General features: G+C 54.9%; 1 protein-coding gene across 1 annotated transcript in view; it reads left to right on the top strand.

The window, feature by feature from the left end:
• Positions 1-12,500, top strand: part of LOC135549417 (transcription factor COE1-A-like) — a 48,731-nt gene that overhangs the window by 20,444 nt on the left and 15,787 nt on the right. Inside the window, exon 6 of the mRNA XM_064979387.1 lies at positions 11,239-11,422. Within this exon, the coding sequence (XP_064835459.1) occupies positions 11,239-11,422 (184 nt within the window). The remainder of the gene's footprint in view (positions 1-11,238; positions 11,423-12,500) is intronic.

The raw sequence follows: 12,500 nt of genomic DNA, 5'->3' as shown, positions 1-12,500 counted from the left end.
ACGATTCACTAATTAATAATTAAACAAATAGGGATTTATTGTTTTGGGTTAAGCGAGAGCCAGTGAGCTGAAATAATTTGTCATGGTGTTGAGTATTTTTTTATATATATTTTTTTTACAAGGGTTAGAGATCCCGGTATGGTAGCAGTGTCCTCATACCAACAGCCATCAATTCATCCTGTTAATTACATGAGGCGATTTAGATGTATTTTCTTCAAAAGCTGCGGCAGGAAGGAAGCGTTGAGATTAAAGATGTGATTTCCTTTGGATGTCCTGCAGGACCGAATGGAAGTTAACAGGAAAAGAAAATATCCCCCTCAACAAAGCTGGTGAAGGCATGTACTAATTAGCATAATTTTTGTTGGTGGAAGGGGAGAGGGTAATGGGGGAGGGGGGTGGAAGGGGAGAGGGTAATGGGGGAGGGGGGGGTGGAAGAGGAGAGGGTAATGGGGGATGGGGGGGGTGGAAGGGGAGAGGGTAATGGGGGAGGGGGTGGAAGGGGAGAGGGTAATGGGGAGGGGGGTGGAAGGGGAGAGGGTAATGGGGGGAGGGGGGTGGAAGGGGAGAGGGTAATGGGGGGGGGGGGGGTGGAAGGGGAGAGGGTAATGGGGGAGGGGGGTGGAAGGGGAGAGGGTAATGGGGGGGGAGGGGGGTGGAAGGGGAGAGGGTAATGGGGAGGGGGTGGAAGGGGAGAGGGTAATGGGGGAGGGGGAGGTGGAAGAGGAGAGGGTAATGGGGGAGGGGGTGGAAGGGGAGAGGGTAATGGGGAGGGGGTGGAAGGGGAGAGGGTAATGGGGGAGGGGGGTGGAAGGGGAGAGGGTAATGGGGGAGGGGGTGGAAGGGGAGAGGGTAATGGGGGGGGGGGTGGAAGGGGAGAGGGTAATGGGGGAGGGGGGTGGAAGGGGAGAGGGTAATGGGGGAGGGGGGTGGAAGGGGAGAGGGTAATGGGGGAGGGGGTGGAAGGGGAGAGGGTAATGGGGGAGGGGGTGGAAGGGGAGAGGGTAATGGGGGAGGGGGTGGAAGGGGAGAGGGTAATGGGGGAGGGGGGGTGGAAGGGGAGAGGGTAATGGGGGAGGGGGGGTGGAAGGGGAGAGGGTAATGGGGGAGGGGGTGGAAGGGGAGAGGGTAATGGGGGAGGGGGTGGAAGGGGAGAGGGTAATGGGGGAGGGGGTGGAAGGGGAGAGGGTAATGGGGGAGGGGGAGGTGGAAGGGGAGAGGGTAATGGGGGAGGGGGTGGAAGGGGAGAGGGTAATGGGGGAGGGGGGTGGAAGGGGAGAGGGTAATGGGGGAGGGGGGAGGTGGAAGGGGAGAGGGTAATGGGGGAGGGGGGTGGAAGGGGAGAGGGTAATGGGGGAGGGGGGTGGAAGGGGAGAGGGTAATGGGGGGGGGGTGGAAGGGGAGAGGGTAATGGGGGAGGGGGGTGGAAGGGGAGAGGGTAATGGGGGAGGGGGGTGGAAGGGGAGAGGGTAATGGGGGAGGGGGGTGGAAGGGGAGAGGGTAATGGGGGAGGGGGTGGAAGGGAGAGGGTAATGGGGGAGGGGGTGGAAGGGGAGAGGGTAATGGGGGAGGGGGTGGAAGGGGAGAGGGTAATGGGGGAGGGGGGGTGGAAGGGGAGAGGGTAATGGGGGAGGGGGGTGGAAGGGGAGAGGGTAATGGGGGAGGGGGGTGGAAGGGGAGAGGGTAATGGGGAGGGGGTGGAAGGGGAGAGGGTAATGGGGGAGGGGGTGGAAGGGGAGAGGGTAATGGGGGAGGGGGGGGTGGAAGGGGAGAGGGTAATGGGGGAGGGGGTGGAAGGGGAGAGGGTAATGGGGGAGGGGGGGGTGGAAGGGGAGAGGGTAATGGGGGAGGGGGTGGAAGGGGAGAGGGTAATGGGGGAGGGGGGTGGAAGGGGAGAGGGTAATGGGGGAGGGGGGGGGTGGAAGGGGAGAGGGTAATGGGGGGGAGGGGAGAGGGTAATGGGGGGGGGGTGGAAGGGGAGAGGGTAATGGGGGAGGGGGGTGGAAGGGGAGAGGGTAATGGGGGAGGGGGGTGGAAGGGGAGAGGGTAATGGGGGAGGGGGGTGGAAGGGGAGAGGGTAATGGGGGAGGGGGGGTGGAAGGGGAGAGGGTAATGGGGGAGGGGGGTGGAAGGGGGAGAGGGTAATGGGGGAGGGGGGGTGGAAGGGGAGAGGGTAATGGGGGAGGGGGTGGAAGGGGAGAGGGTAATGGGGGAGGGGGGTGGAAGGGGAGAGGGTAATGGGGGAAGGGGGGGTGGAAGGGGAGAGGGTAATGGGGGAGGGGGTGGAAGGGGAGAGGGTAATGGGGGAGGGGGGTGGAAGGGGAGAGGGTAATGGGGGAGGGGGGTGGAAGGGGAGAGGGTAATGGGGGAGGGGGTGGAAGGGGAGAGGGTAATGGGGGAGGGGGGGTGGAAGGGGAGAGGGTAATGGGGGAGGGGGTGGAAGGGGAGAGGGTAATGGGGGAGGGGAGGTGGAAGGGGAGAGGGTAATGGGGGAGGGGGTGGAAGGGGAGAGGGTAATGGGGGAGGGGGTGGAAGGGGAGAGGGTAATGGGGGAGGGGGTGGAAGGGGAGAGGGTAATGGGGGAGGGGGGTGGAAGGGGAGAGGGTAATGGGGGAGGGGGTGGAAGGGGAGAGGGTAATGGGGGAGGGGGGTGGAAGGGGAGAGGGTAATGGGGGAGGGGGTGGAAGGGGAGAGGGTAATGGGGGAGGGGGGTGGAAGGGGAGAGGGTAATGGGGGAGGGGGGGTGGAAGGGGAGAGAGAAATGGGGGAGGGGGGGTGGAAGGGGAGAGGGTAATGGGGGAGGGGGGGGTGTAACAAGAAGAAAATCCTGTCTCCCATGGGTGCTGCCTGATGATTGGATTGCAGGGAAACCACTAATCAGTTCTAAAGTCATCCCCCTTCCTCCTCTCCCCTCACCTCCCTCCTCAAGCCTCACTCTATTCTGATCCAATGGGACCACGCTGTGACCCAGTTCAGAGTCGCACAGAAATGAAAGCAAGGGAGAGACAGAGGAGGGAGGCCAAAAATGGAGAGCGACAGAAAACAGAGAGGGAAAAAGATGCCCTCCTGCTACCCACAGCCCCTAGTCAGTCACAATGTACTCCTGCTACCCACATATATGTTTCTGCACCCAGCAGGCCTGTCTTTCTGTTGTGCACGGCACTCCCCACATGTGATCTAGATATGCTGCTACCCTCCTGCATTACACTGAGACATGAGAGACACAATATGGGTGATTGATGGAACTGATTCGATCTGTCCAGAAGAAGGCCGAGAGGGGAAAATTAAGAGAGGGGGGAGAGATAGAGGAATGGAGCAGGGGAAAGGGGAATGAGGTAAGAGAGGGGGGAGAGGGGAATGAGGTAAGAGAGGGGGAGAGGGGAATGAGGCAAGAGAGGGGGAGAGGGGAATGAGGTAAGAGAGGGGGAGAGGGGAATGAGGTAAGAGAGGGGGAGAGGGGAATGAGTGAAGAGAGGGGGTTGAGAGGGGAATGAGGTAAGAGAGGGGGAGAGAGGGGAATGAGGTAAGAGAGGGGGAGAGGGGAATGAGGTAAAAGAGGGGGAGAGGGGAATGAGGTAAGAGAGGGGAGAGGGGAATGAGGGGGAGAGGGGAAAATTAAGAGAGGGGGGGAGAGGGGAATGAGTTAAGAGAGGGGGAGAGGGGAATGAGGTAAGAGAGGGGGGAGAGGGGAATGAGGTAAGAGAGGGGGGGAGAGGGGAATGAGGTAAGAGAGAGGGGAATGAGGTAAGAGAGGGGGAGAGGGGAATGAGGTAAGAGAGGGGGGAGAGATAGAGGAATGGAGAGGGTGATAGTGGGATGAGGTAAGAGGGGGGGAGAGGGGAATGAGGTAAGAGAGGGGGAGAGGGGAATGAGGTAAGAGAGGGGGAGAGATAGAGGAATGGAGAGGGTGATAGTGGGATGAGGTAAGAGAGGGGGAGAGGGGAATGAGGTAAGAGAGGGGGGAGAGATAGAGGGATGGAGAGGGTGATAGTGGGATGAGGTAAGAGAGGGGGATGGAGGGGAATGAGGTAAGAGAGGGGGAGAGATAGAGGGATGGAGAGGGTGATAGTGGGATGAGGTAAGAGAGGGGGGAGAGGGGAATGAGGTAAGAGAGGGGGGAGAGATAGAGGGATGGAGAGGGTGATAGTGGGATGAGGTAAGAGAGGGGGGAGAGGGGAATGAGGTAAGAGAGGGGGAGAGATAGAGGGATGGAGAGGGTGATAGTGGGATGAGGTAAGAGAGAGGATGGAGAGCTAGAGGGATGGAGAGGGTGATAGTGGGATGATGTAAGAGAGAGGATGGAGAGCTAGAGGGATGGAGAGGGTGATAGTGGGATGAGGTAAGAGAGAGGATGGAGAGCTAGAGGGATAGAGAGGGTGATAGTGGGATGAGGTAAGAGAGAGGATGGAGAGCTAGAGGGATGGAGAGGGTGATAGTGGGATGAGGTAAGAGAGAGGATGGAGAGCTAGAGGGATGGAGGGGTGATAGTGGGATGAGGTAAGAGAGAGGGTGGAGAGCTAGAGGGATGGAGAGGGTGATAGTGGGATGAGGTAAGAGAGAGGATGGAGAGCTAGAGGGATGGAGAGGGTGATATTGGGATGAGGTAAGAGAGAGGATGGAGAGCTAGAGGGATGGAGAGGCTGATAGTGGGATGAGGTAAGAGAGGGGGGAGAGAGCTAGAGGGATGGAGGGGGTGATAGTGGGATGATAGTGGGATGAGGTAAGAGAGAGGATGGAGAGCTAGAGGGATGGAGAGGGTGATAGTGGGATGAGGTAAGAGAGAGGGTGGAGAGCTAGAGGGATGGAGAGGGTGATAGTGGGATGAGGTAAGAGAGAGGATGGAGAGCTAGGGGGATGGAGAGGGTGATAGTGGGATGAGGTAAGAGAGAGGATGGAGAGCTAGAGGGATGGAGGGGGTGATAGTGGGATGAGGTAAGAGAGAGGATGGAGAGCTAGAGGGATGGAGAGGGTGATAGTGGGATGAGGTAAGAGCGAGGATGGAGAGCTAGAGGGATGGAGGGGGTTTGATAGTGGGATGATGTAAGAGAGAGGATGGAGAGCTAGAGGGATGGAGAGGGTGATAGTGGGATGAGGTAAGAGAGGGGGGAGAGATAGAGGGATGGAGATGGGTGATAGTGGGATGAGGTAAGAGAGAGGATGGAGAGCTAGAGGGATTGAGAGGGTGATAGTGCGATGAGGTAAGAGAGAGGATGGAGAGCTAGAGGGATGAAGGGGGTGATAGTGGGATGAGGTAAGAGAGAGGATGGAGAGCTAGAGGGATGAAGGGGGTGATAGTGGGATGAGGTAAGAGAGAGGATGGAGAGCTAGATGGATGGAGAGGGTGATATTGGGATGAGTTAAGAGAGAGGATGGAGAGATAGAGGGATGGAGAGGGTGATAGTGGGATGAGGTAAGAGAGAGGATGGAGAGCTAGAGGGATGGAGAGGGTGATAGTGGGATGAGGTAAGAGAGAGGATGGAGAGATAGAGGGATGGAGAGGGGTGATAGTGGGATGAGGTAAGAGAGAGGATGGAGAGCTAGAGGGATGGAGAGGGTGATAGTGGGATGAGGTAAGAGAGAGGATGGAGAGATAGAGGGATGGAGAGGGGTGATAGTGGGATGAGGTAAGAGAGAGGATGGAGAGCTAGAGGGATGGAGAGGGTGATAGTGGGATGAGGTAAGAGAGAGGATGGAGAGATAGAGGGATGGAGAGGGTGATAGTGGGATGAGGTAAGAGAGAGGATGGAGAGCTAGAGGGATGGAGAGGGGTGATAGTGGGATGAGGTAAGAGAGAGGATGGAGAGCTAGAGGGATGGAGAGGGTGATAGTGGGATGAGGTAAGAGAGAGGATGGAGAGCTAGAGGGATGAAGGGAGTGATAGTGGGATGAGGTAAGAGAGAGGATGGAGGGCCTCCCAAGTGGCGTAGTGGTCTAAGGCTAGCTGTGCCACTAGATATCCTGGTTCAAGTCCAGGCTCTGTCGCAGCCGGCCGCAACCGGGTGACCCATGGGGCGGCGCACAATTGGCCTAGCGTCGTCCGGGTTAGGGGAGGGCTTCGCCGGCAGGGACATTCTTGTCCCATCGCACTCTAGTGACTCCTGTGGCGGCCCGGGCGCAGTGCACGCTGACACGGTCACCAGGTGTACTGTGTTTCCTCCAACACATTGTTGTGGCTAGCTTCCGGGTTAAGTGGGCATTGTGTCAAGAATCAGTGCGGCTTGGTTGGGTTTCGGAGGACGCACGGCTCTTGACCTTCGCCTCTCCCGAGTCCATACAGGAGTTGCAGCGATGAGACAAGACAATTGGATGCCACAAAATTGAGGAGAAAATGGGGGTAGAAATAACGAGAGGATGGAGCGATAGAGGGGGCTGATTCAGTGCAGAGGGAAGCCCTGTAGAAGGGAGACAATGCCTTGGGTTTTGTGTGACAGGCCTGTCCCCAGCCCCATTCAAATTCCCCACTGCCATCTGTGCACTGGAAACATGAGCTGGGAGTCTCTCCAAGCTGCTCCTTTCCCCCTGCAGCCTCCCTCCCTCCCTGCCTGTCTCAAGATCCCAAACACCGTGTACCCAGGTTGTGGACTTTTTTTTGGGGGGGGGGGGGGTCTAAAGCAACATTTGGTTGGGGGGGTGGATATCATTCATTCCCTGAGACTCTTTGGGCCATTGAAATGCTCAGACTGATTGTGTGGAGTTAGGAAACAAATTTCAAGATATTGACATACACAGCCCTGATTGGCTCATAGAGCCCTTACCAAAATAAACGGTCATTGGTCTATTATAAGAGGGTTTCCCAAACTCAGTCCAACTCATCATCAAGCTTGTATTATTTTAATCAGGTGTGTGGTTTTTCGAGTTTGAGAAACCCTGTACAGTGTCTTGCGAATATATTCACCCACCTTGGCATTTTTCTTATTTTGTTGCCTTACAACCTGGAAGTAAAATTGACTTTGTGGGGGTTTGCATCATTGACACAACATGCCCTACCACTTTGAAGATGCAAAACATTTTTTATTGTGAAACAAATAAGAAATAAAACAAATAAACTTCAAACTTGAGCGTGCATAACTATTCACCCCCCCCGCCCCCAAAAGTCAATACTTTGTAGAGTCACATTTTGCTGCAATTACACCTGCAAGTCTCTTGGGGTATGTCTCTATACGCTTGGCACATCGGGCCACTGGGATTTTTGCCCATTTTTCAAGGCAAAGCTGCTCCGGCTCCTTCAAGTTGGATGGGTTCCGCTGGTGTACAGCAATCTGTAAGTCATACCACAGATTCTCAATTGGATTGAGGTCTGTGCTTTGCCTCGGCCATTCCAAGACATTTAACTGTTTCCCCTTAAACCATTCAAGTGTTGCTTTAGCAGTATGCTTAGGGTCATTGCCCTGCTGGAAGGTGAACCTCTGTTCCAGTCTCAAATCTCTGGAAGACTGAAACAGGTTTCCCTCAAGAATTTCCCTGTATTTAACGCCATCCATCATTCCTTCAATTCTGACCAGTTTCCCAGTCCCTGCTGATGAAAAACATCCTCACAGCATGATGCTGCCACCACCTTCCTTCACTGTCGGGATGGTTTTCTTTTGGTGATGAAAGGTGTTAGTTTTGCGCCAGACATAGCGTTTGCCTTGATGGCCAAAAAGCTCAATGTTAGTCTCCTCTAACCAGAGTACCTTCTTCTATATGTTTGGGGAGTCTCCTACATGCCTTTTGGCTAAAACCAAATGTGTTTGCTTATTTTTCTTCTTTAAGCAATGGTTTTTTTATGGCCACTCTTCCGTAAAGTCCAGCTCTGTGGAGTGTACGGCTTAAAGTGGACCTATAAACAGATACTCCAATCTCAGCTGTGGAGCTTTGCAGCTCCTTCAGGGTTATCTTTTGTCTCTTTGTTGCCTCTTTGATTAATGCCCTCCTTGCCTGGTCCGTGATGGGCGGCCTTCTCTTGGCAGATTTGTTGTGGTGTCATATTATTTTCATTTTTTGATAATGGATTTAATGGTGCTCTGTGGGATGTTCAAAGTTTTGGATATCAACCCTGATCTCTACTTCTCCACAACTTTGTCCCTGACCTGTTTGGAGAGATCCTTGGTCTTCATGTTGCCCCTTGCTTAGTGGTGTTGCAGACTCTGGGGCTTTTTCGAACAGGTGTATATATACTGAGATCATGTGACAGATCATGTGACACTTAGATTGCACACAGGTGGACTTTATTTAACTCATTATGTGACTCCTGAAGGTAATTGGTTGCACCAGATCTTATTTAGGGGCTTCATAGTAAAGGAGGTGAATACATATAGCACCACTTTTACGTTTTCTATTTTTGTTATTTTTTTTTCACTTCACCAATTTGGACTATTTTGTATATGTCCATTACATGAAATCCAGATAAGAATCTATTTAAATTACAAGTGTGTCATGCAACAAAATAGGAAAAATGCCAAGGGGGATGAATACTTTTGCAAGGCACTGTATTATCATAAAATCAGATTATGTTGTCATACAATACAATACAACAAGAGCTTTTGCTGTCGTAGCGTCCGCTCTGGGTATCCCCTCCCTCTTGACCTTCCTCATCTGGGCCAAAAACTCCCTCCCAGCTGAATGAAATGAAATTTCAGCCATTTTTCAAAAACAGCTCACAAAAAGGGTGTAATCATCATTTTCACAATTTCATAGTGTAGAAATATAATTAAAGAAAACTGGAAAATCACATTCTTAACTGCACTGCTCCTGTAAAACGCTCTCTGCCGTCAAAAGGGGGACCACTCAAATATTTTTCCTTCGAGGCAGGCGAGAGGGTCTCAGGTTAGCAGTGAACAGAGCGAGGCAGGCGAGAGAGTGTCAGATTAGCAGTGAACAGAGTGAGGCAGGGGAGAGGGTGTCAGGTTAGCAGTGAACAGAGCGAGGCAGGCAAGAGGGTGTCAGGTTAGCAGTGAACAGAGCAAGGCAGGGGAGAGGGTGTCAGGTTAGCAGTGAACAGAGCGAGGCAGGGGAGAGGGTGTCAGGTTAGCAGTGAACAGAGCAAGGCAGGGGAGAGGGTGTCAGGTTAGCAGTGAACAGAGCCAAGCAGGCGAGAGGGTGTCAGATTAGCAGTGAACAGAGCGAGGCAGGCGAAAGAGTGTCAGATTAACAGTGAACAGAGAATGTTTCACCCAAGACGGTGAAGTGAAAGGGAGGAGAGACCGGGAGAGAGAGGGAGGGGGGTGCCTGCTACCTGCCTCAGGTGATACTAGGGGTGCTCCCCCCCAGCCCGCTCCCCACTCCCCGCTCCCCCCCAACCCACCCCCCTAGCACACCTGTCACCCCTAACCAGGCTGGCCTCTGTATAACCTGTCTTTGTAGGCTGCTTTAACAAAGCCATATGTAGAGAAAAATAATGCACCCAGACACACAGACAGAGGCAGTCTGTTCCACAGGTGACAAAGGGCTGGGTGGGCCTGGGAAGCCTAAGTTCAGCCTTCAGAACAGGACCAGGCTGTTTGATAATTGGAAGACTACCTTCCCCTTTATCCTGTGGAGGTCTGGGCCTGGCTGAAGCAGCTCTCCCTGAAACACAAGTGTTTTTATTTCTCTTTCTAACCCAACCCCCTCCCTCTCTCTCCCCTCTCTCCCCACACTCCTCTCTCTCCTCTCTCTCCCCACACTCCCCACACTCCTCTCTCTCCTCTCTCTCCCCTCTCTCCCCACACTCCTCTCTCTCCCCTCTCTCCCCTCTCTCCCCACACTCCTCTCTCTCCCCTCTCTCCCCACACTCCTCTCTCTCCCCTCTCTCCCCACACTCCTCTCTCTCCCTACACTCCTCTCTCTCCCCACACTCCTCTCTCTCCTCTCACTCCCCTCTCTCCCCACACTCCTCTCTCTCCTCTCCCACACTCTCTCCTCTCTCTCCCCTCTCTCCCCACACTCCTTTCTCTCTCTCCCCACACTCCTCTCTCTCCTCTCTCTCCCCACACTCCTCTCTCTCCTCTCTCTACCTCTCTCCCCACACTCCTCTCTCTCCCTCTCTCCCCACACTCCCCTCTCTCCTCTCTCTCCCCTCTCCCTCTCTCCCCTCTATCCTCTCTCTTCTCTCTCTCCCCACACTCCTCTCTCTCCTTTCTCTCCCCTCTCTCCCCACACTACCCTCTCTCCTCTCTCTCCCTCTCTATCCTCTCTCCTCTCTCTCCCCTCTCTCCCCTCTCTCCCCTCTCTCCTCTCTCTCCACTCTCTCCCCACACTCCCCTCTATCCCCTCTCTCCCCACACCCCTCTCTCCTCCTCCCCACACCTCTCCCCACACTCCCTCTCTCTCTCCCTCTCTCCCCACACTCCCTCTATCCTCTCTCTCCCCTCTCTCCCCACACTCCCCTCTATCCCCTCTCTCCCCTCTCTCCCCACACTCCCCTCTCTCTCTCTCTCTCCCCACACTCCCTCTCTCCTCTCTCCCCTCTCTCCTCTCCCTCTCCTCTCTCCTCTCCCCACTCTCCCACTCTCCTCTCTCCCCTCTCCCCTCTTTCTCTCCCTCTCTCCCCACACTACCCCTCTCCTCTCTCTCCCCTCTCTATCCCTCTCTCCCTCTCCTCTCTCTCCCTCTCTCCCCACCTCTCTCCCCTCTCTCCCCCACACTCCCCCTCCCCACACTCCCTCTCCTCTCCCTCTCCCCTCTCCCCACACTCCCCTCTCTCTCCCTTCTCTCTCCCCTCCCCCTCTCTCCCCCACTCCCTCTCTCCCTCTCTCTCCCTCTCTCCCCACACTCCCCTCTCCCCCTCTCCCTCTCCCCTCTCTCTCCCCACACTCCCTCTCTCCTTTCTCTCCCCTCTCTCCCCCACACTCCCCCTATCCCTCTCTCCCTCTCTCTCCCCTCTCTCCCCCTCTCCCCTCTCTCCTCCCTCCTCTCTCCCCACACTCCCCTCTCTCCCCCTCCTCTCTCTCCCCTCTCCCCCTCTCTCCCCCACTCCCCTCTCTCCTCTCTCTCCCCTCTCCCTCTATCCCCTCTCTCCCCTCTCTCTCCCCTCTCTCCCTCTCTCCTCTCTCCCCACTCCCCTCTCCCTCTCTCCCCCTCTCTCCCCACACTCCCCTCTATCCCCTCTCTCCTCTCTCTCCCCTCTCTCCCACTCTCCCCTCCCTCTCTCCATCTCTCCCCTCTCTCCTCTCTCTCCCCTCTCTCCCACTCTCCCCTCCCTCTCCTCTCTCCATCTCTCCCCTCTCTCCCCACTCTCCACTCTCTCCCTCTCTCCTTCTCTCGCCTCTCTGTGCCCCTCAGCCGCTGCTGTGACAAGAAGAGCTGTGGCAACCGCAATGAGACCCCGTCTGACCCCGTCATCATCGACAGGTACCTTCACACACTCCTCCGCATGCTCAACTACTCCTACTGTGACCGCATGGTGTGTGTGTGTGTGGCCTCCTACGAGGCTGCTGATGCAGTGAGGGAACAGTATGAGGGTCAGGTTAGAACAGTCAGCTCATGTATCTACTGAGGTTTGGCCCAGAGCCTACCCACCCTATGGCTCTATTTGTACTACAGTGAGTACTAGAGTGAGTACTACAGTGAGTACTACAGTGAGTACTAGAGTGAGTACTAGAGTGAGTACTAGAGTGGGTACTACAGTGAGTACTAGAGTGAGTACTACAGTGAGTACTAGAGTGAGTACTACAGTGAGTACTACAGTGAGTACTACAGTGAGTACTAGAGTGAGTACTAGAGTGAGTACTGGAGTGAGTACTGGAGTGAGTACTGGAGTGAGTACTAGAGTGAGTACTAGAGTGAGTACTAGAGTGAGTACTAGAGTGTATGTGGAGTGATCAGGTTCCACAGCGTCTGCTCCTCCACAGTGAGGGAGGACGAGGGGAGCCAGAATGAGGAGGCTGTTCTCTCCTCTCCGCTCCCCTTAATAAAACCCACATGGATAATGGACTGTGAAACAATAGCTGCCAAAGTGCCTGGAGCTCCCTCCCTCCCTCCCTCCCTCCCTCCCTCCCTCCCTCCCTCCCTCCCTCCCTCCCTCCCTCCCTCCCTCCCTCCCTCCCTCCCTCCCTCCCTCCCTCCCTCCCTCATGCCTCCAGGGCACCTAAACACAGGCCTTCTCTCTTCCACGTTGTGCATGTATCTGTCTCAGCTGGACAGGAGTCTTCAGACCTGGGCGTCCTCTATAGGCTTACTGAACTAAGGTTATTGGACCAGGCCTGCTGGTAGTTGTGCTAGACCCAGAGTACTGGAGATGATATAGTTGTTGTTGGACCATTACCAGGCCTGCTGGTAGCTGTGTTAGACCCAGAGTACTGGAGATGATATAGTTGTTGTTGGACCATTACCAGGCCTGCTGGTAGCTGTGTTAGACCCAGAGTACTGGAGATGATATAGTTGTTGTTGGACCATTACCAGGCCTGCTGGTAGCTGTGTTAGACCCAGAGTACTGGAGATGATATAGTTGTTGTTGGACCATTACCAGGCCTTCTGGTAGCTGTGTTAGACCCATAGTACTGGAGATGATATAGTTGTTGTTGGACCATTACCAGGCCTGCTGG

This window comes from Oncorhynchus masou, chromosome 12, assembly GCF_036934945.1.
Source record: "Oncorhynchus masou masou isolate Uvic2021 chromosome 12, UVic_Omas_1.1, whole genome shotgun sequence".
Lineage (NCBI taxonomy): Eukaryota > Metazoa > Chordata > Actinopteri > Salmoniformes > Salmonidae > Oncorhynchus > Oncorhynchus masou.
Note: the sequence above shows the minus strand (reverse complement) of the source record. Positions and strands in the feature narration are given on the sequence as shown.